The sequence below is a fragment of the Pantherophis guttatus genome, chromosome 10 (genome assembly GCF_059756535.1).
Source record: "Pantherophis guttatus breed Tessera chromosome 10, ASM5975653v1, whole genome shotgun sequence".
NCBI lineage: Eukaryota > Metazoa > Chordata > Lepidosauria > Squamata > Colubridae > Pantherophis > Pantherophis guttatus.
In genome coordinates, this window is record NC_142072.1 from 19377887 (window position 1) to 19398886 (window position 21000).

At 40.8% G+C, this 21000-nt stretch overlaps 1 protein-coding gene across 2 annotated transcripts; it reads left to right on the plus strand.

Moving 5' to 3' along the window:
- Window positions 1-155: 155 nt before the first annotated feature.
- Window positions 156-20676, plus strand: IL22RA1 (interleukin 22 receptor subunit alpha 1). 2 transcript variants are annotated; one of them, XM_034413468.3, is made up of 7 exons: window positions 156-511; window positions 7943-8075; window positions 11894-12075; window positions 14450-14625; window positions 16438-16573; window positions 18461-18585; window positions 19500-20676. In XM_034413468.3, exons 1-7 carry the CDS (start codon window positions 469-471, stop codon window positions 20469-20471), a joined length of 1767 nt encoding a protein of 588 aa, XP_034269359.2. In that variant the 5' UTR covers window positions 156-468; the 3' UTR covers window positions 20472-20676. The 2 variants fall into 2 exon arrangements, with proteins under 2 accessions (XP_034269359.2, XP_034269360.2); XM_034413469.3 differs by having other exon boundaries at window positions 311-511; window positions 7943-8066.
- The last annotated feature ends 324 nt before the right edge of the window (window positions 20677-21000 follow it).

Here is a 21000-nt window from a genome sequence, read left to right on the forward strand (position 1 = left end):
CATCATAAGTTTTCTTGACTCCAGGAGCTGCATAAACAGAACTGCAGAAGTCGCAGAGGCCGGGGTGTGGCGAGCGTCTTGCTTCAGCCTGTTGAGATGCAGCTGAAAATAAATAAATAAATGAGCTGCCAGACCAGTAAAACTGCTCTGACGCCAAGAAGGAATGGTTGCAGGAAGTAGCTTATCAGAAGGAAGCCTTGCTTCAGAAGGATGGAGGGGTTCCAGGTGAGTGGCTCATCGATCTGGCAGCAGGCGCTCCTCTGGGGGAGAGATTGAGGATTACTCACATCCAAAGGTGTTTATTCTCCCGTGGGCTACATGGGAACGGAGATGCCAGGTTAATTTCTCTACCTGGTGGAAAGGAATTGTCCAGCGTTGCCAGCAAGGGAAATTTGAAGACTTCTAGAGAGCAACCTAGTCCATCTCAAGGGAAATTATTTGTGTCTGGCTAATCTCATTATACTATTAATGAAGGACCTTTTCATTTACTGGGCCTTGTGCTCTCTAGCAGGTAAGCAATCTTCTTAAGTTTTTTTTTCTTTTCATAAATGCCTTTTTTTTAAAAAAAAAAAATCCTGTTTCTGGGTTTTTGAGGAACTGCAGAGCAGAGCAGGATAACCTGAACAAGTGGGTTCAAGCAGGAAAGTGGAATGTCTTTCAATATAAAAATGATATCTTGCTTGAGCAAGGTGTTGGACTTCACTAAGAGACCTCCAAGGTCCCCCCTTCCAATTCTGTTATTCTGTTAAAGTACTATATGAGAAAATAGAAGGAGGGATGGGAAATTAAATGCCTTTCTCGTGCGCAGCTGATGAAGAGATGGAATAGAAGTACAATAAGTATATTGTTTTGTAATCTGCTGTATTTTACTATTTGTACCTCTACTGTATTGGTTAGCCACCTAGAGAGGTTTTATATTCTCTGGTTGACGGTATAATTTTTTTTTTTTGAACAGATAAAAATCAAAAGTCTCTTGAAACGATCTGAAGCTTATTGTGTTTGTTTTGACCATGGATGTAATTGAATTTATTTCCAGCCCTTGTGGAAACAGACAGCGCCTCTGTTCTGTGAAGTACCAAAACATCACAGTCTTATGGAGCAATTGTCCTTGGCTTGAACTCAATAGGCACAATGCCCAATTAAATTGGGGGAGGGGGAATGCAGTGGGAAATAAATATTTCTTGGCAGACCACATCATAAAGTTAATCTAACAGATGTAGAAAGTTCTGAAGTCTACAAATTTATTCCGGGAGCTTTTGATTTGAGTCTCAGTGTGATCTTCATCTTCCTAGGTGTCTTCGGGCAAACCCTTCACCCTATGTTTACATTATTATTAATTTAATTTGTATACCGCTCTTCTCCCAAGGGGATTCAGGGCGGTGAACAGCCAAAATTAAAATACATACAATACAAAAGTTAAGATAATTAAAAAAGATTAAGTCAATCAGCCTCCCATTTTAAAACCCCAAGTCTATAAAATTTTAAAAATCCCATTAAAAACCCTTTAGGCTAGGCCGGCTTGCTGGAATAAATAAGTCTTCAGGGCCTTACGGAAGGTACGGAGGTCTGGGATCAGTCTTATTCCAGGAGGTAGCTCATTCCGCAGGGCGGGTGCCCCCACAGAGAAGGCTCTCCCCCTGGGGGCCACCAGCCAACATTGCTTAACCTTGCTTGACATTGCTTGACATTGCACCCCGAGGAGGCCCTCTCTGTGAGAGCGTATTGGCCAGTGGGAGGTTATCGGTAGCAGCAGGTGGTCTTGTAAGTACCCGGCCCTAAGCCATGGAGCGCTTTAAAGATGAGAACCAACACCTTAAAGCGCACCCGGAAGACCACCGGGAGCCAGTGCAGCTCGCGCAGGAGAGGTGTTACACGTCGCTCCCATAATCACCCGTGCGGCCGCATTCTGGACCAGTTGGAGCCTCCGGGTACTCCTCAAGGGGAGCCCCATGTAGAGAGCGTTGCAGGATAATAATCTCAGTTTCAGTGGCTTGTAAAGGTTACTAAAGTATGTGTTTGGAAAGACATAAAACACCTTCCCACCATTTGGCGTTCCCATACTAATTGGTGTGTTCACTATACTAGCTCAGAACTGCGACACTAAATCCAGCCTTCCTGTAGGATAGAAAGTTGAGGTGGGTTTCATTGATAGAGAGAGCAAGCACGAGATTGCAGGAAAAGAGCATCAAATCAGGAGTGAATTCATGCCAGAGATAAATATTAGCTTCTAGAATCACAGAATAAATTGCTAAGCATTGGAAAGCCACACTATACAGCTTGGGAATTTCCCCCTTGCTTAACTGTTTTCATTTTCTACTGAAGCAAACATGACAATTATACTGAAAGGAGTCCTGTGGTCATATTTTGACTCAGTTATGAAACTCACCAGGTGACCCTGACCCAGGAAATAATTTATTGGGAGTAAATAATTGTTAGAGTTCCCCCAGGAGCTCAGATAAATAGAGCTTTCTTCTCCATGTTTATATGCAGAACAACCAGCTGCTGAGAAATGGGAATTGCCCAAAATCACCTAGGGACAGTGGTGAAATGTAAAATTTGTTACTACCAGTTGGGGGGGAGGGGGGTAATATGACTGAGTGGGCGTGGGCAACTTTTTTTTTTTTTTACTTTTAAAACCATTTTTTCTACAATCTCTTTGGCTGAAGAAGTTGTAAAAAAAAATGCTTTTAAAGCCTCTGACGATCCCAGCTGACTTGCCTGATCGGCAGAGGCTTTTTTTCCTTTTAAAAACATTTCTTCTATAACTTCTTGGGCCAAAGAGGTTGTAGAAAAAATGCTTTTAAAAGCCTCTGATGATCCCAGCTGAGCCACCGATCATCAGAGGCTTTTTTTAAAAAAAACTTTTAAAAGCATTTTTTCTGTCAAAGAGGTTGTAGAAAAAAATGTTTTTAAAAATATAAAAAAAGCCTCTGATGATTGCGCAGCTCAGCTGGGCAATGGGAGGGGGCAGGGAGTTTTGCTACTGGTTCTCTGAACCACCCACCTCCATCGCTACCGGATCAGGTGATCCGGTCCGAACTGGGAGCATTTCACCCCTGCCTAGGGAGAATCTAGAGCTGAGTTTCCCATGTAGTGGGAAATAGTATTTAAGTACGGATAGACCTCAGGTACAGATAGAACTCAGGTAATGACTACAATTGAGCCCAGGATTTCCACTGCTTAGCGGGATAATTGTTCAGTGAGTTTTGCCCCTTTTCTTACACCCTTCCTTGCCACAGTTGTTAAGTGAATCAATGCAGTTGTTAAATTAGTAACACGGTTGTTAAGCATATCTGGCTTCCCCATTGACTTGGCTTGTCAGCAGGTCGCAAAAGGGGATCACATGATCCTGGGACATTGCAACCATCATCAATACATGCCCGTTGCCAAGCTTTTGAAGTTTGATCACGTGACCACAGGGATGCTGCAATAGTTGTAAGTGTGAAAAATGGTCATAAGTCACTTTTTTCAGTGCATATGACAGTGGCCCCATTGTTCCAGGTTCATGGGTTCACCAACCTTCCTAGCTGGCTACCAACAAGCAAAGTGGATCCAGTTCACTTAACAACCACATGATTCACTTAACAACTGCAGTGATTCGTTTAAAAACTGTGGCAAAAGGTCATAAAGTAAGACAACTGTCTTGCTTAGCAACAGAAATGTTGGGCTCCATTGTGGTCATAAGTCAAGGGCTACCTCTATCTTTGCATTCCCCCCTGCAGTATGAATGTAGTTTAGAATAGAATAGAATAGAATAGAATAGAATAGAATAGAATAGAATAGAATAGAATAGAATAGAATAGAATAGAATAGAATAGAATAGAATAGAATAGAATTTTTTATTGGCCAAGTGTGATTGGACACACAAGGAATTTTTCTTGGTGCATATGCTCTCAATGTACCTAAAAGAAAAGATACGTTCGTCAAGAATCATAAGGTACAACTCTTAATGATAGTCGTAGGGTACAAATGATACAAGCAACAAAATTACAGTCATACAGTCATAACTGGAAGGAGATGGGTGGTGGGAACGATGAGAAGATTAATAGTAGTGCAGACTTAATGAATAGTTTGACAGTGTTGAGGGAATTATTTGTTTAGCAGAGTGATGGCATTCGGGGAAAAACTGTTCTTATGTCTAGTTGTTCTGGTGTGCAGTGCTCTATAGCATCGTTTTAAGAGTAGGAGTTGAAACAGTTTATGTCCAGGATGCGAGGGGTGTGTAAATATTTTCACAGCCCTCTTTTTGAGTCCTGTAGTATACAGGTCCTCAATGGAAGGCAGGTTGGTAGCCATTGTTTTTTCTGCAGTTCTAATGATCCTCTGAAGTCTCTGTCTGTCTTGTTGGGTTGCAGAACCAAACCAGACAGTTATGGAGGTGCAGATGACGGACTCAATAATTCCTCTGTAGAACTGGATCAGCAGCTCCTTGGGCAGTTTGAGTTTTCTTTTCATTAATTCTTTTATGGAGAAGTAAGTCAGAATGGCCTCTTCCCATATGGGTTGGGATGAAGGATTGAAGGTCACTATACATCTTAGGTAATTTAAACATGATACAGTCCAGTTCTTGTATTCCATTCTAGGTAGATTTGGCACAAATCCCAATCTTGTTTGTTCAGTTTTACAATTGAAAGGGTAGCGATCCAGTTTTTACGCAATGCACTATTTGTTTGTTGTTCACTGTCTTGGTGACTGTAAAAACCTGAGAGCAACAAGTGACTGAAGTTGTCTTCTACTGCCAGAGATCTTCCAAGATTGTTATCCCAGGAATGCTGGGGGTTCTTAGCCCGATGTATGGTACTCTGCCCAATTGAGTTGCACCACACAGATCTTTGCAAAGCTTTATTTTGCAATTGTTCTTTTGGAAAGAATAATGGATTCTCGGGAATAGTTTCCAAATCAAGCATGTTGCCTATTTCAATCTGAGTGCCTTTTGTACAGTTCTTAGTCTCTTTAAAGGCATAGGTAAAGAAAGGTAAAGGTTCCCCTTGCACATATGTGCTAGTCGTTCCTGACTCTAGGGGGCAGTGCTCATCTCTGTTTCAAAGCTGAAGAGCCAGCGCTGTCCGAAGATGTCTCCGTGGTCATGTGGCCAGCATGACTAAATGCCAAAGGTGCACTGAATGCTGTTACCTTCCCACCAAAGGTGGTCCCTATTTTTCTACTTGCATTTTTTACATGCTTTTGAACTGCTAGGTTGGCAGAAGCTGGGACAGGTCACGGGAGCTCATCCCCTTATGCGGCACTAGGGATTCAAACTGCTGAACTGCCGACCTTTCAATCAACAAGCTCAGCGTCTTAGCCACTGAGCCACTGTGTCAACCCTTTAAAGGCATATATAGTCATAAATCTTTGGATCTCAGATCTTTTACTTCCTTTTTGCCCCATCATCGGGCTTCATAGGGATCTGCAATTACCTTGTTTTCTGTCTACCTCTATCCCATGGAAATTGTCCCATTATCCTGACAGTTTTCTCACATTTCATGTTAACAATTTCCTTGTGATTTTTATTTTCATGTATGTTTACTACCTACCACCTTTTATAACTCTAATCTACAGTTTTTTGCTGTTTTCCTGAGAAAGCTGTGCTCCCCTCCTCACTATCTTTCTGATAATCTGACTGTATCAAATTTAAGAAACTATTCTGTCTTACATGTAACTAAATAGGCTGTTTTATCAAAACGACCTCAGATTATTTTCAGAAGTCACGACGCCCCTCAAACCCCCATCCTAGTAGATGTTTTGTTCTTGGCACTCAGGAAAGGGTTGAGGCTAAAAGCCATGCAAAGAGTTCTAGAAATGGGAATCAAGCCAACACACACTTAACCTGGTTATACAATTCACCCATGTTCTGGTTTATACATTATTAACAGTCATATGCTAACCACGATGTAAAAAAGATGTGGAGAATCTAGAAAGAGTGCAGAGAAGAGCAACAAAGATGATTAGGGGACTGGAGGCTAAAACATATGAAGAACGGTTGCAGGAACTGGCTATGTCTAGTTTAATGAAAAGAAGGACCAGGGGAGACATGATAGCAGTCTTCCAATATCTCAGGGGCTGCCACAAAGAAGAGGGAGCCAAGCTCTTCTCCAAAGCACCTGAGGGCAGGACAAGAAGCAATGGGTGGAAACTAATCAAGGAGAGAAGCAACTTAGAACTAAGGAGAAATTTCCTGACAGAACAATTAATAAGTAGAACAACTTGCCTGCAGAAGTTGTGAATGCTCCAACACTGGAAGTTTTTAAGAAGCTGTTGGATAACCGTTTGTCTGAAGTGGTGTAGGGTTTCCTGCCTAAGCAGGGGGTTGGACTAGAAGACCTCCAAGGTCCCTTCCAACTCTGTTATTCTATTCTAACCAAATGAGCTGTTTTCCCTACATGCTAAGCTACAGTAGTGCTAATGAGGTTAACCTTAAAGAAGCCTTGTGCCAAAGGGAGCAGGAGAGGGGGGGGAGCCTGCTCAGTAATGTTTTCAGTCTCTTTGATTAATGTTGCTTCTCATCCAAAAGTTCTGAACTGAAGAAACTTCTTGGATGAGAAACAAAATGTTTTTAAGGGAGGGGGGGAAAAACCCCCAAGAAAGTCCAGTTGCCTTTGGACAGCCATGACTTGGATGACTGAGAATCTCTGTAGATGAGAAGGGACAGAATTTAGAGGATGTGAAATCTCTCCTGGAGTGAGTCTTAGCAGATGACCAAATATGACGGGCCCAGGCACCCATTCTCAGATTATTAGGCCAACTCACTGGCAAGCTAAAGCCCTATGGCACAATTAGAAAAATGATTGGTTTGCTCCAGGGGTGAAATGCTTCCGGTTCGGACCGGATCACCGGTAGCAAAAATCCCTGCGCTCCCCCCCCCCATGCCCAGCTGAACCGTGCGATCATCAGAGGCTGTTTTTTTTACTTTTAAAAGCTTTTTTTCTACAACCTCTTCGGCTGAAAAAATGCTTTTAAAAGTTAAAAAAAAAAAGCCTCTGATGATCGCACGACTCAGCTGGGATCGTCAGAGGCTTTTCAAAGCATTTTTTTCTACAACCTCTTAAGGTTGTGGAAAAAGTGCTTTTAAAAGTAAAAAAAAAAAGTTGGCCACGGCTACCCAGTCACATTAAACCCCACCACCACCAAGTCACGCCCACAGAACTGGTAGTAACAAATTTTAGATTTCACCCCTGGTTTGCTCCTCAGGTTATATGGTTAAGAATTAGGCCTGGGAGACTGAGCTGTTTGACTTTCTTGGAGTCCCCTAGCATTAGAAAATGCATCTTCTAACACAGAGGCTCCCTTCACACAGCCTGCTTAACTGGGCTAAAGAGCTGGACCTTTTGAAAGTATTTGCACTATATGCTGAACCGTAACCTTACCAAATGGGTCTAATATATTCCACCAAAGCACACAAACAATTTATACTCAGTTATACCGTGTTTCCCAAAAAATAAAACCCTCTTTTATATTTTTTTGAACTCCAAAATAAGTACTTGGCCTTATTTTTGGGGAGATCTTATTATTTTGGGGTGCGTGGAGCAAGACTGGGATCCTCTTGCCGTCTTACCTGATTTCCAGCTCTGTCTCCCTAATCCTAACCAGAGGAAATGACGAGGACCAGCTGCACATGCATTTAAATATTTTCGGGGAGGGTTTATTTTAGGGGGAGGGCTTATTATCAGGGGATGTCTTATTTTTGGGAAAACACAGTAATTCTTCTGGGATATCTGGCTGAGGAACTCTGGGAGTTGAAGTCCTCAAGTCTTAAAGTGGCCAAGCTTGGAGACCCCTGTCCTAAGACATGCCTCTTTTCTTCTGTGTTTTCTTGTTACGAACTCTGAGGCCCATTGCTGTAGATTTCAGAAAAGAAAAAGTGGTGGCTTTAATGGATGCAAAGAATTATAACAGAATTTTTTACCGAAGCTGATCTTGAATACTTGTTCGTGCTTCCTCGCAGGAAATTCACTGGGAGAAAGATCACCAGTCATTCAAGAAACAACTTTTCGGTCCACGAACTTTGAAAATATCTTCACATGGAAGATTAAAGGAGAGACACCCCCAGGCACGCTCTACGATGTTCGGTATAAGACGTAAGGATGTTTTGCCTTTTCATAAAAGTCAGTGGATTGGATTGTATGAGCCGAATCCATGGATATTTTTTTTTTTAATTTGATTTATATGCCGCCCTTCTCCGGAGACTCAGGGCGGCTTACAATGTGCTCAGCAATAGCCTTCATCCTTTTGTATATTTTATACAAAGTCAGCTTATTGCCCCCACAACTGGGTCCTCAATTTACCTACCTTAGAAAGGATGGAAGGCTGAGTCAACCTTGAGCCTTGGCGAGATTCGAACCCTGCAGTAATTGCAGGTCTTAATAACCAGCTTAATAACAGGGTGCCTTAAACCCCTGTACTACCAAGGCTCTGGTCAAATAGAGTACATGGAGTCCTTGACTAACAGCCACAATTGAGTCCAAATTTTTGTTGCTAAGTGAGACATTTGTTAAGTGAATTTTGCACCATTTTATGACCTTTCTTGCCACAGTTGTTAAATGAATCACTCCCTTTGTTAAATTAGGAACATGCAGGGGTGGGCTCCTGGGGGTTTGGCAGGGTTTGGGCAATCCTCTAGCCAAGGATTGCTGGGGTTTGGTGAACCCCCAAATGCCACCCTGGCTGGCTACGCCCGCCCCGCCCTGCCCCTCCTGCCCCGCTCCTCCCAGGAGTCTTCACGCAACCCATTCATCATTCCAGGTAAGTGCAGGGGCCATGTGAAGGATCTGGGAGGGCAAAAAATGGGCCTAGTAGAGGTTCGGGAAGTCCAGAAATGGGCCTGTTTCTGGCCTCTGGAGGGCCTCCAGACCCCAGGGGAAGCAGTTTTCGCCCTCCTGGAGGCTCGAGGAAAGCCTTCGGAGCCTGGGGAGGGCAACCCCCCCTCCCCCACCGTGATGCAGGCGGATGACTAGGCCATGCCCACCATGGTCACACCCACCCAACAATGGGGCAGCGAACCCGTTGCTAAAGGATCTGAAACCCACCCCTGGTAACACGGTTGTTACATGAATCCTGTTTTCCCTTTTTTCAATGCAATCTGTAACTTTGAACGGTTATTAAGCAAACTTTGTAACTTGAGGACTGCTGGTAAATAATGGTAATTGTTGTGTCGACAGAGGAGGAAGCGTTAAGTTGTGTGCAGATTCAAGAGGAAATTTTTAAAATGAAACTCAATCCCTGCCCTTCAGTATCAACTTTACTGCATCATACAGGATTATAAAATGTAAAGTCATATGTTAATAGCTACCAATGAACATACAATATTGCATTATAAGTGGATTTTTTTTTAAGAGAAGAAGAATGCATTAATGTAAATAATCAGATAGGAAAGGCAGGAAATTTGAACAACATATTAAAAACCCCTTTTCTTACCTTCGTATTAAAAAAGAAAAGTCAAAATTTCCCCAAACACATATCAAAATCCATTGCTAAAAATCAGTAGGCAATGGCCTTAAAATGTTTCTAATGATTAACCTTCTTCTTTTCCACAGACACCGTGACTTGCAACACATTCAGTTTTTGAATTATGCCAACTACCCCTATGGTGTCCTGCTTTGACCTACAATTCACTAAATTATAAACTGAATTATGTGGAGTTCATACAACACACTAAAATCCATGTATGTGCACACATAGAGAATTAAAACTAGCCCAGTTTAGAATGCTGTGCAAATGCGATGAGAAATTTGTAGCTGCCTTCGCTGAGCCTATTATCGGGTCCCAGTCAGGGGCTTCACCAGTTCCAACATGATGGAGAAACCCCTAAGGAACGCATGCACCCAATTTGACCTCGGTTCTGAATTCAAATCCAAACTTATGAAGAGTGGATCAAAGACACCCATTAAAGTTTTAACTCTAAAAAACAAAGAGAATATAGTCAACCCAGATATTTTCCAGCAAAAGTGAAGTAGTTAAATCGTTAGTCTCCTTTTGAAATCAAAAGAAGCTTTATATAGACTAGAAGACTGCCAAAGTCCCTTCCAACTCTGTTAGTCTATTACTCTTTATTCTATTGATCCGCTATTCTGTTTGATAGGTTCTAAAACACCAATTCTTGCTTAAATAATTATCATAAATAATCTGTACTTGTGCTGAAAGCAGCTGAAGTTATACTTTTCTTTGGCTTAGAATAAGGAGTTCTGTGATTTGAACTCTGGTTTGTTTGAGAAGCTCTAAGGGGATAACAGTATTGCTTGGGGAAGCTAATGTTGGTTTAAACCAGTGTTTCTCAACCTTGGAAGCTTGAAGATGGGTGGACCTCAACTCCCAGAATCCCCCAGCCAGCACTGCTGGTTGGGGGATTCTGGGAGTTGAAGTCCACCCATCTTCAAGCTTCCAAGGTTGAGAAACACTGGTTTAAAAGTAACCATGCCATCCACCTTATTCAATGAGTATACCAAATACTCTAAGTGTATCTACTTTATTTTAATTCCAGAGCAAATATGGTAGCTGTTTTCTTACCCTTCACAGCAACCATTGACCTTTGGGGCTAAGGGCCCACAGTTCTGCACTGTGATGAAAAGTTCAAATGTTGTTTGCCCTGTTGGGACTCTTCTCTAGATATGCTTTCTTTATTAACCCCATAAAGGAGAATATTTGTAGCTCAGGGTTGAAATGAGGGGGGAAATAATTTGAACCAAACCTTAAGTTATTCAAAATGTACTGCTCTCTAAATGGCACGGTGCAGTTCATCAATTAAACACTGCCCAAAATCCTTTGGCGTTGGATGGGTATTATAATTTTGAATAGATGATGATGATGATGGTGATACATTATCTTAGGGAAAGGGCTATACAAAGAATGTCTATATGTGGAGCCCTTGGTGCTGTTTGAGCTTGTTTGTTTGCAGCTGTTTCAATACCCAACATCACCAGTGTGGGTGAGTGTGGGTTTACACCCTATTTATATAGAGTAGCTTGCCCTGCCTGTTGATGGATGTGTGATATTGTCCTTTGGTAGTTCCTTGACTAGGGAACTGTTTTCTGTTTGTTTGTCTGGTGTTCATCCCTGCTTATCTGCTTATCAGGGTGCTGTTGCTGGAGAGGTTCAGTGTCATCAACATTATTGTAACATTTACACCTTTGGAATTCTGAACCAGAAAACATGATAGGATTGGAAGATTCTTAGCATGCTTTTTAGGAAAAGCTGCAACTTGTCTAGCACAGGGAAATAATATAGGCCAGAATTCTATGACTCACTGAGACATTTCCAGACCATAAGTCTGCCTCACTCGTTCCACAACGAAACCATAACCCACCAGTTCCCAACCTTAGCAACTTTAAAGATATGTTGACTTCAGCTGCCAGAATGCTGAATTAACAAAGCTATTATTTCATTATACCCAAAGATTGGGAGAAGCAGCATATTTACCTATTCATCCAAGATAGCTAGTGACTGACTGACTGACTGACTGACGACTGACTGACTGACTGACTGACAGATTGACAGACAGACAGACAGACAGACAGACAGATGAATGCACAAAACTAACCAAGGAACTATTTTGATATGAATGTATGTGTGTTGTGTGAACTCAACCAAAAAATAAGTCTCATAACCTATCAAATTGATTAGATTTAATGTCTGCATGGGGTGCAAATTTAAAAATAGTTATGGTTTCTACCAGATGTGGTGGAGTGATGGTGACATTCATTGTGCCATGGGTCAAACCACCAGAAGGCTGCACCTTCTGTCCCATGGCTCAGTTTTGGTAAATTCAGGATTGGGAGTCACCTACCTTGGCCCATATCTACTTTGTCTTTTAATCATCTTGGATGCCGTCCATCAGTTCCTGGTCTACACCTGTATATCATGTGCAAAGCCTATTGTGAGTAATTGTCTGGTCCGCTCACAGGTATGGCCACAAGATCTGGCTGAGTAAACCTGAGTGCCAAAATATCACCCAGAACGTCTGCAATCTCACTCACGAGACTGAAAATTTCACCGAACGCTACGTTGCTCAAGTGAGAACTCTGGTCCCCAACGGTTGCATCTCCGACTGGTCCCCGTTCTTGAGATTCTGTCCTATTGAAGTCAGTAAGTGCTTCTCATGAATTGGGCTGGAAACTGGGAGAATTCTGGATCTCCAGCGTGTTTGTTCATGACATGTAGCCTGCTAAGAGTGTCATCTTTTCCTCAGAACCACTCAAACCCTCCGTGACAGGCGGAATTAGCATTTGTACCAAGTCAGTTTCCATTTGACAAGTAGCTGTTTATTGCTTCCGTTTTAACTTTTTATTATCCCTTGTGATACCTTTGTTTTATTGACCAAGCTAAGATGGTTTCTAATGCTTAAAAATTGCCAGCTGATTTGAGTTTCTTCTTCTTTCCAGTTGGATAAGCAAAGGTATCGATAAATATAGTAAACAATAAAAGAAGCTGAAATGGAAGTTTGTGTAAACAAGGGCAGGACTGTCCTTTGGCTATTGATATTTAAAGGAAGTAATTCATGGGTTTAAAAAAAGAGATTTATTTCATTCATTTTGCCTTTTTTTTTGAGGAAGAATAATTTGAAAAAACAAACAAACACAGATATGAACTACAGGAAATAAGACTCCCAGACCTTGTTAAGGATTTCTGAAATGTTTTAAGATGCGCTAATCCTTCACTAATTTTCTTTGCTGTCTACCATAAAGGAGACCTGCTTTGGCCACAATGGATAAAAGAGAAGCACCTTGCCATGGCATTTAACATAATCAGTTATAAAGCCAGCAACTTATTCTCACAATAGGCTAAGTGTACTTAGTTTTTCTGTATTTAGCCTGCTGTGTGAACCCATGTCATTTAATTATAGTTCAATACATGGGGTGATTCCAGAGAGTGATAACTGGTTAAGTGGATTGTGTGAATGGAGTCATCTTCTGGGCTGGCCCAATGAACCACATACTTGGTAAACGGATTGGATTTGCTACTAAACTATGAAGACTTTTAAAAAACCATGATAAACCTTACATGCAAAGGGTAAAGTGACAAGGGGGGAAGCAACATTCTTTTGACTAGACAGAACCATTGTGAAAAGACAGAAAGGATGGCTTCCAATCTCAAAAAGGGAAAAGATAGACAGACAGACAGACAGTTGAGGGGTGGGTGGGCGGATGAGAGAGAGAGAGAGAGAGAGAGAGAGAGAGAGAGAGAGAGAGAGAATGATACATAGATGATAGGTATAGATAGATAGATGAGAGAGAGGATGATAGATAGATAGATAGATAGATAGATAGATAGATAGATAGATAGATAGATAGATAGATGTTAGATAGATAGATAATGATTTTAATTAATTTTAACTAGGATATTGTATATTTGTATTTTAATTCTAGCTGTACACCGCCCTGAGTCCTTCGGGAGAATGGACGGTATATAAATAAAATTATTATTATTATTATTATTATTATTATTATTATTATTATTATTATTATTATTATTATAGATAGATAAATAGATAGATAGATAGACAGACAGACAGAGAGAGATATAGATAGATGAGAGAGAGAATGATACATAGATGATAGGTAGGTAGGTAGGTAGGTAGATAGATATAGATAGATAGATAGATAGATAGATAGATAGATAGATAGATAGATAGATAGATGAGAGAGAGAATGATACATAGATGATAGGTATAGATAGACGAGAGAGAGAATGATAGATGATAGATAGATAGATAGATAGATAGATAGATAGATAGATAGATAGATAGATAGACAGAGCTATAGATAGATGAGAGAGAGAATGATACATAGATGATAGGTAGGTAGGTAGGTAGGTACGTGATAGATAGATAGATAGATAGATAGATAGATAGATAGATAGATAGATAGATATGATTCATTAGATGAACATTACCTCCAGTTGTGTCCATGAATGAGATGTCAAAAAACTCAAGATGATGATCATGACTGCAATTAAATCTCCCCTCTTCATGTTTGTGTTGACTTCACACACACATATAAAACAGCAGGACTTCAATTTTGTGATTGCAACAGCATCCTGACTTTTTTAAATCAGTCCCTGTAGATGCTGCTGATTATCAGTAGAATGAGACTAACCTGGTTAAAGGTGCTTTGTAAACAGTGCCACTTGTTTCCAGCATCTCAAACATTGAGTTTATGAGTAGAAAAGAATATGTATAACTCAAAGTATAATGGTGGGGTCCTTTGTGCTTTCAGAGCTTGCTTGTTTTCTTGTAGACATTTCATGACCCAACTAGGTAACATCATCAGTGCTAGAAGGGAGCAGGGTTTGCTCTCTGTTAACCCTACTCCCTTCTAACATGAAGACTAGTTGGGTCATGAAATGTTTGCAAGAAAACAATTAAACTCAGATGCTACACTACAATTTATCATCAGTCTGAAACAAATTCTCTTCTTTCTTTCTTTCTTTTCCACCTTCCTTCCTTCCTTCTTTTTTTTAGTTCATATTGAGAATATTGGTGTAAAATATACACCCAGCATTCGGTCCATCAAGTTTGTTATTCAGCCTCCTTACACACCTTTGAAGGATGAAAATAACTCCCCGCTGACTGTAGTGGACATTTTCAAAAAACATGATATTCAGTTCCAGTATGAAATAATAATGACCCAGATGAAGGTAAGAAAGGGGACACATGAATGATTCAGTGGTGGGTTTCAAAATTTTTTACTACCAGTTCTGTGGGTGTGGCTTGGTGGGCGTGGCTTGGTGGGCGTGGCAGGGGGAGGATGCTGTAAAATCTCCATTTCCTCCCGATCAGCTGGGACTTGGGAGGCAGAGAATAGATGGGGGTGGGGCCAGTCAGCATTTTTACTACCGGTTCTCCGAACTACTCCAAATTTCCACTACCGGTTCTCCAGAACTGGTCAGAACGTGTTGAAACCCACCTCTGAAATGATTATTGACTTTTTTTTTTTTTAATTTGATTTATATGCTGCCCTTCTCCGGAGACTCAGGGCGGCTTACAATGTGCTAAGCAATAGCCTTCATTCTTTTGTATATTTATACAAAGTCAGCTTATTGCCCCCACAAACTGGGTCCTCAATTTACCTACCTTAGAAAGGATGGAAGGCTGAGTCAACCTTGAGCCTTGGCGAGATTCGAACCTGCAGTAATTGCAGGCAGCTGGTCTTAATAACAGGGTGCTTTAGACCTCTGTACTACAAGGCTCTTACCTTTAAGGCACATGATACAATAAGCGTAAATCAAATCCAACCTTTATTACAGTCAAAAACCAGCATGTCCAATAAGCTTTAAAAGAATCATGCAGGGGTGTCCGCAGAAGGATTTAAAAAAAGTCAAAATGGGGACCACAAGTATTATTTATGTATTTATCTGTTTGTTTATTTTTCACGTTTTGTAACTGTCCATCTCCCTCAGAGGTACCTTAGGTACAATATAATCAACAAAGTTAACACTAAAATCAGAATAATTTAAGATTAAAAAGTTTAAAATTATATCAATAATACAGTTGAAGCCCCACCCTCTTTTTATGATGCATGTACCAGATGTTTGGAGCAGTGGTGGGTTGCTCCCAGTTTGCACCCATTTGCAAGAACTGGTAGTAAAAATTTGTAGTAGTTCGGAGAACCGGTAATAACATTGGCTGGCTACACCCCCGAACTGGTCCTCAGCCCGGTCACCTCTTGCTTACCCCGCCCACCTCATCAGAGGTTTTTGTTTTATTTTACTTTTAAAAGCATTTTTTCTACAACCTATTTGGCTGAAGAGGTTGTAGAAAAAAAAATGCCTTTAAAAGCCTCTGGCGATCCCAGCTGAGTTGCCTGATCATCAGAGGCTTTTAAAAGCATTTTTTTCTGCAACCTCTTAAAGTTGTAGAAAAAAATGGTTTTAAAAGTAAAAAAAAAAAAAAGTTGGCCATACCCACCCAGTCACATTACCCACCAGCACTACGCCATGCCCACAAAATAAGCCACTCCCACAGAACCGGTAGTAAAAAAAATTTAGAACCCACCCCTGGTTTGGAGGCTAAGCAGGGGGAAATTGGGGGCCTGGCTTGATAAATAAAAACAGGATTAGAGGAAGGGGAGAGGTCAAAGAAGACGAGGTCATGGGTTGGATCAGGGAGCTGCACTAGTCATACTAGAATCAGGGATCCAAAATTGCCAATGGTGGGTTTCTACCGGTTCTATCTGGTTCGGGCGAATCGGTAGCAGCGGTGAGAGGCTCCGCCCACCCACCCGGGTGTCATCACGGACACTCTGTACATGCGCAGAAGGTTCTGCACATGCGCAGGCATGGCGCATGTGCTCACATTTGCGAACCGGTAGCAAAGGTAAATGAATCCCACTATTGAAAATTACCCAAAGTACCCACCGCCTCATACAAGCTCTCCATAGATCTTCTGTTATGTGGACATTCAGTTGATTTTGGAAACCGCATCTTTCTCTTTCTCGCCTCTTGGTTTAGTGGAAAAAAATTGTAAATGATGCGGAATTCAACATCACTGACTTGGATCCCAACACGGAATATAATGGAACGATAAGCATCCGACATTCTGACAAAATCAGCAAGCCCTGTGTTTTTCGTGTAAAGACGTTATCAGGTATGGTTCTGAAGCCCAGTTAGATCTTGAGCAGAGTTATTGTCTTTCCTTGAATTAAAAACGTTTCAAAGTCTGCTAACAGTTCAAGCGGTTTGCATCGTATTGCAATGGAATTCTCCCCGCTCAGAAGGTTCCCTGGATCTCTGCATGAAATACGTCATCTCAAGGGCAGTGCTGCCCAATGGTTAAATGATTTGGAGATCTGGCCAAGTAGTCCTTGACTTACCACCAGTGGTGGGTTTTAAATTTTTTTACTACCGGTTCGGTGGGTGTGGCTTGGTGGGCGTGGCAGGGTAAGGATACTGTAAAATCTCCATTCCCACCCCACTCCAGGAGAAGGATACTGCAAAATCCCCATTTCCTCCTGATCAGCTGGGACTCGGGAGGCAGAGAATAGATGGGGGTGGGGCCAGTCAGAATTTTTACTACCGGTTCTCCGAACTACTCAAAATTTCTGCTACCGGTTCTCCAGAACTGGTCAGAACCTGCTGAAACCCACCTCTGCTTACCACAGTTCATTTGTAAACTGTTCAGATGTACAGTTCGTATGTTTGTAAGATGTAAAATACAGCTGTTCAAAGTTACAAAGGCTTATGACCATTTTTCACACTTATGGCCATTGTGGCATTCCCAAGGTCACATGATCAAAACTTAGCCGCTTTTTTTGGCCAAATAAATTGGTCGCCACGATGTAAAAAAGATGTTGAGATTCTAGAAAGAGTAAGAGAAGAGCAACAAAGTTGATTAGGGGACTGGAGGCTAAAACATATTTATTTATTTATTTATTGGTTCGATTTATATGCTGCCCTTTTCCGGAGACTCAGGGTGGCTTACAATGCGTTAAGCAATAGCCTTCATACTTTTGTATATACCTGCTTAGTAGGGCTTTCGGGCCTCCCCTAAGCGGTGTTCTTTTTTTATACAAAGTCAGCTTATTGCCCCCACAAACCGGGTCCTAAAGAACAGTTGCAGGAACTGGGTATGTCTAGTTTAATGAAAAGAAGGACTAGGGGAGACATGATAGCAGTCTTCCAGTATTTGTGGGGCTGCCCCAAGGAAGAGGGAGTCAAACTATTCTCCAAAGCACCTGAGGGCAGGACAAGAAGCAATGGGTGGAAACTAATCAAGGAGAGAAGCAACCTAGAACTAAGGAGAAATTTCCTGACAATTAGAACAATTAATCAGTGGAACAACTTGCCTCCAGAAGTTATGAATGCTTCAACACTGGAAGTTTTTAAGACGATGTTGGATAACCATTTGTCTGAAGTGGTGTAGGGTTTCCTGCCTAATCAGGGGGTTGGACTAGAAGACCTCCAAGGTCCCTTCCAACTCTGTTATTCTATTGTTTATTGTCTGGTTGGTTTAGCTTTGCTTGCCATTTGAGACTCATCCTCAAAAAGAAAGCATGGCACTTTTTTTTTTCAACAAGCGACCATTTGCAGCAAAAATCCATTGAGTTATAATGCTATTTTCTAATCATGATCTGTCATATCTGAATAAAATCATGGTTTATTTTTAGCATTTCTTTTTTGTTCTTGTTCTTGTTTTTATGAGGTATTGGCAAGACAGAAAATGAAACAAGTGGGAATGAGGTGAACAGACTAGAATTATTTGATTTACCTGTAAGAATGACTCTCATTTATATAAATCTAGATCAGAGGTTATGCCTGAATGTAGCCTTTTCTTGGCCATCTTTGGCTGATTTTGATTTTTGTTCCTCTTTCCCATAATTGAGGATGAAGAATGAAATTATTGAATCCTTTAAATACAGATAGGAAGATGGTTATTCTTTCTAGTCCTGCCCTAGAAGATTTGGGCAATTCAGATTTTTTTTTTCTTCTGCATGTCTCCCTGATGACTAATTAATTTGTTGCCTTCTGTCCATAGATAAGACCTGGCTGCAATATCTGTTTGGAATGATTATATTTATAATCATATTTACCTTTGGAACTGTATTATACTTCATGTATAAGTATGTTAAACAACACACCATTCAGCAGCCCACATCTTTGGTATGTTATTTTCAATTACTATAAAAGTCTCCGTTATTTTTTCATCTGTCTTTTTTCATCTACATTATTTTTTATAAATAACTCAAGGTGGTGAATATACCCAGCAGTCCTTCCTCCTCCTATTTTCCACACAACAAGTGAGTTGGGCTGAGAGAGAGAGTCATGACCCAGAATTATCCAGCTGGCTTTCATGCCTAAGGTGGGACTAGAACTCACAGTCTCCTAGTGATCGGCCCAAAGCCATCCAGCTGGTTTTCATGCCTAAAATAGGACTAGAACAATCTTCTGCTTTCTGGACTGGTGCTTTAATCATTAGACCAAACTGGCTCATAAATTATGAATTATGGTCTCATGTTGAAGTCCACATATAGAATAGAATAGAGTTGGAAGGGACCTTGGAGGTCTTCTAGTCCAACCCCCTGCTTAGGCAGGAAAGCCTACACCACTTCAGACAAATGGTTATCCAACATCTTCTTAAGAACTTCCAGTGTTGGAGCATTCACAACTTCTGGAGGCAACTTGTTTCACTGATTAATTGTTCCAACTGTCAGGAAATTTCTCCTTAGTTCTAAGTTGCTTCTCTCCTTGATTAGTTTCCACCCATTGCTTCTTGTCCTGCCCTCAGGTGCTTTGGAGACTAGCTTGACCCCCCTCTTCTTTGTGGCAGCCCCTGAGATATTGTTAAGATATTGTTAATATTGTTAAGCTGCCAAGGTTTTAAAATACTGCTGTAATCTTATAAGTATCCCTGGAGAAAATACATATAATTGGAACTTAGTTTCGAATTTATCAATATATAATAATCAAATTGAAGAGGGATAAGTTAACTTCTAATCAATAAAATAAATTTTAAATTGCATTTTTTGTATAAGACTCTGAACTAGCATCTAATGCTGAACCTTCTTCCTTGATAGGATTTCAAAGGTATTTCCCGTTTCCAACCTCTCATATTGAATGTGGAGCATGCCCTGAGTCCTTATGATTTATCCAAGATAATCCAACCAGAGGTGTGTTCAACCGAGATTAGCCATCACATCCAGGGCATGCAAGAAGACCAAAAATTATTCAATCCAAGAGTGACATCTTATCAGCAACAGTCCAGAATGCCACCATTCCAGCCTCTTGACCAACCCTTGAATGGTCCTTCAGTTGGATATGCCCCACAAGTGATCAAGAACAGCCGATCGCGTATCCTAGGAAACAATCCTTCCACATTAACGTATGGATTATGCATTGAAGAGACCAGCCACAAGGCAAACCAGGGGATTAAGTTTGATTCTTTTATAAGCAACGGACACTACAAAGCCCAGAGACCAGAAAGGACTAACAAAGAGTTGACCACAATTCATCAGAAGGAAGGGTTGGTGGTAGAAACTATCTCCCAGATTCAACATCTCCCACTTCAGGAAGACTCAAAAGATCCACCACAGGAATCTCCAAGACTTCTGGGAGAATGGAGTCCTACCACAGTTTATAGAAGCAAAGGAAGCTACAGAAAGCAGGCAGAAGTTCTACCTTCCAGCTTAGAAGTTGGCCAAAACGCTATCTTGGAGGGAGGTGATTCTCTACTGTTAAGTGTCCCACCACCGCCCTTGTTTGCACGTTCTTCTTGCAACAACCTCCCTCAAGATCTCAGCACAGGTCAACCACCAGTCTTCTGTCTCTCTGCCTGGACTGATAATTTTCTACATTCCAATCCATTTGGATTCCAAATCACAGACTGTCTAGCTGAAGAAAGCCGGGGATTAAAAAGTGAGCCTCAGACTTTAGATATTTCCCCAAATATGCTGGACACTAATCAACTCAACGGACCTTTCCCCAGTTTGTTCAATGACTTGGAGCTGAAGCTCCAGTGGGATGGTGGCCCAGAGGAAACAACTTCTTAAGCAATACAAAGATTTTGGGAATTTCTTTCTACAAAACGAAGTGGAAAGCTGATACTTATTTTCTAATGTACCCTGATTGCTCTCCATGAGCTGCATGTCTGTGTCTTAAAAAGGAGGAATTTTCAGAAAACTGCATTCCACATTTATATTTATACTGGCTAGATGGAAAAATGAAAATAGAATGAAATAAATAGTCTATGTTTGACATGTAATCTGATAGCATCTTTTTACAGCTGTGGAATACACTTTTTTGGGAAATATATATATATATATATATATATATATATATATATATATATATATATATATATATATATATATATATATATATATATATATATATATATATATATATATACATATAAACCCTCTAAAGACTGCAGGAAAATATGTCAGGAATAAGTTGGTGTTACTGGAGAGGACTGTCTATATAAGCTTTATTTTAGCTTGATTTTGTTTTTATTACTCCATCTTTTAAGAAATTATGCCATCTGATTTTAGCAATGCAATCTTGGGAGCTCCAGGGCTG

Excerpts from the sequence above, each read along its gene's own strand:
- IL22RA1 (XM_034413468.3), top strand. The coding sequence starts at position 469 with ATGAAGGACCTTTTCATTTACTGGGCCTTGTGCTCTCTAGCAG. Across the intron at positions 12,076-14,449 it reads ATTCTGTCCTATTGAAGTCA|TTCATATTGAGAATATTGGT; the intron begins GTAAGTGCTTCT and ends TCTTTTTTTTAG. Across the intron at positions 14,626-16,437 it reads TAATAATGACCCAGATGAAG|TGGAAAAAAATTGTAAATGA; the intron begins GTAAGAAAGGGG and ends CTCTTGGTTTAG.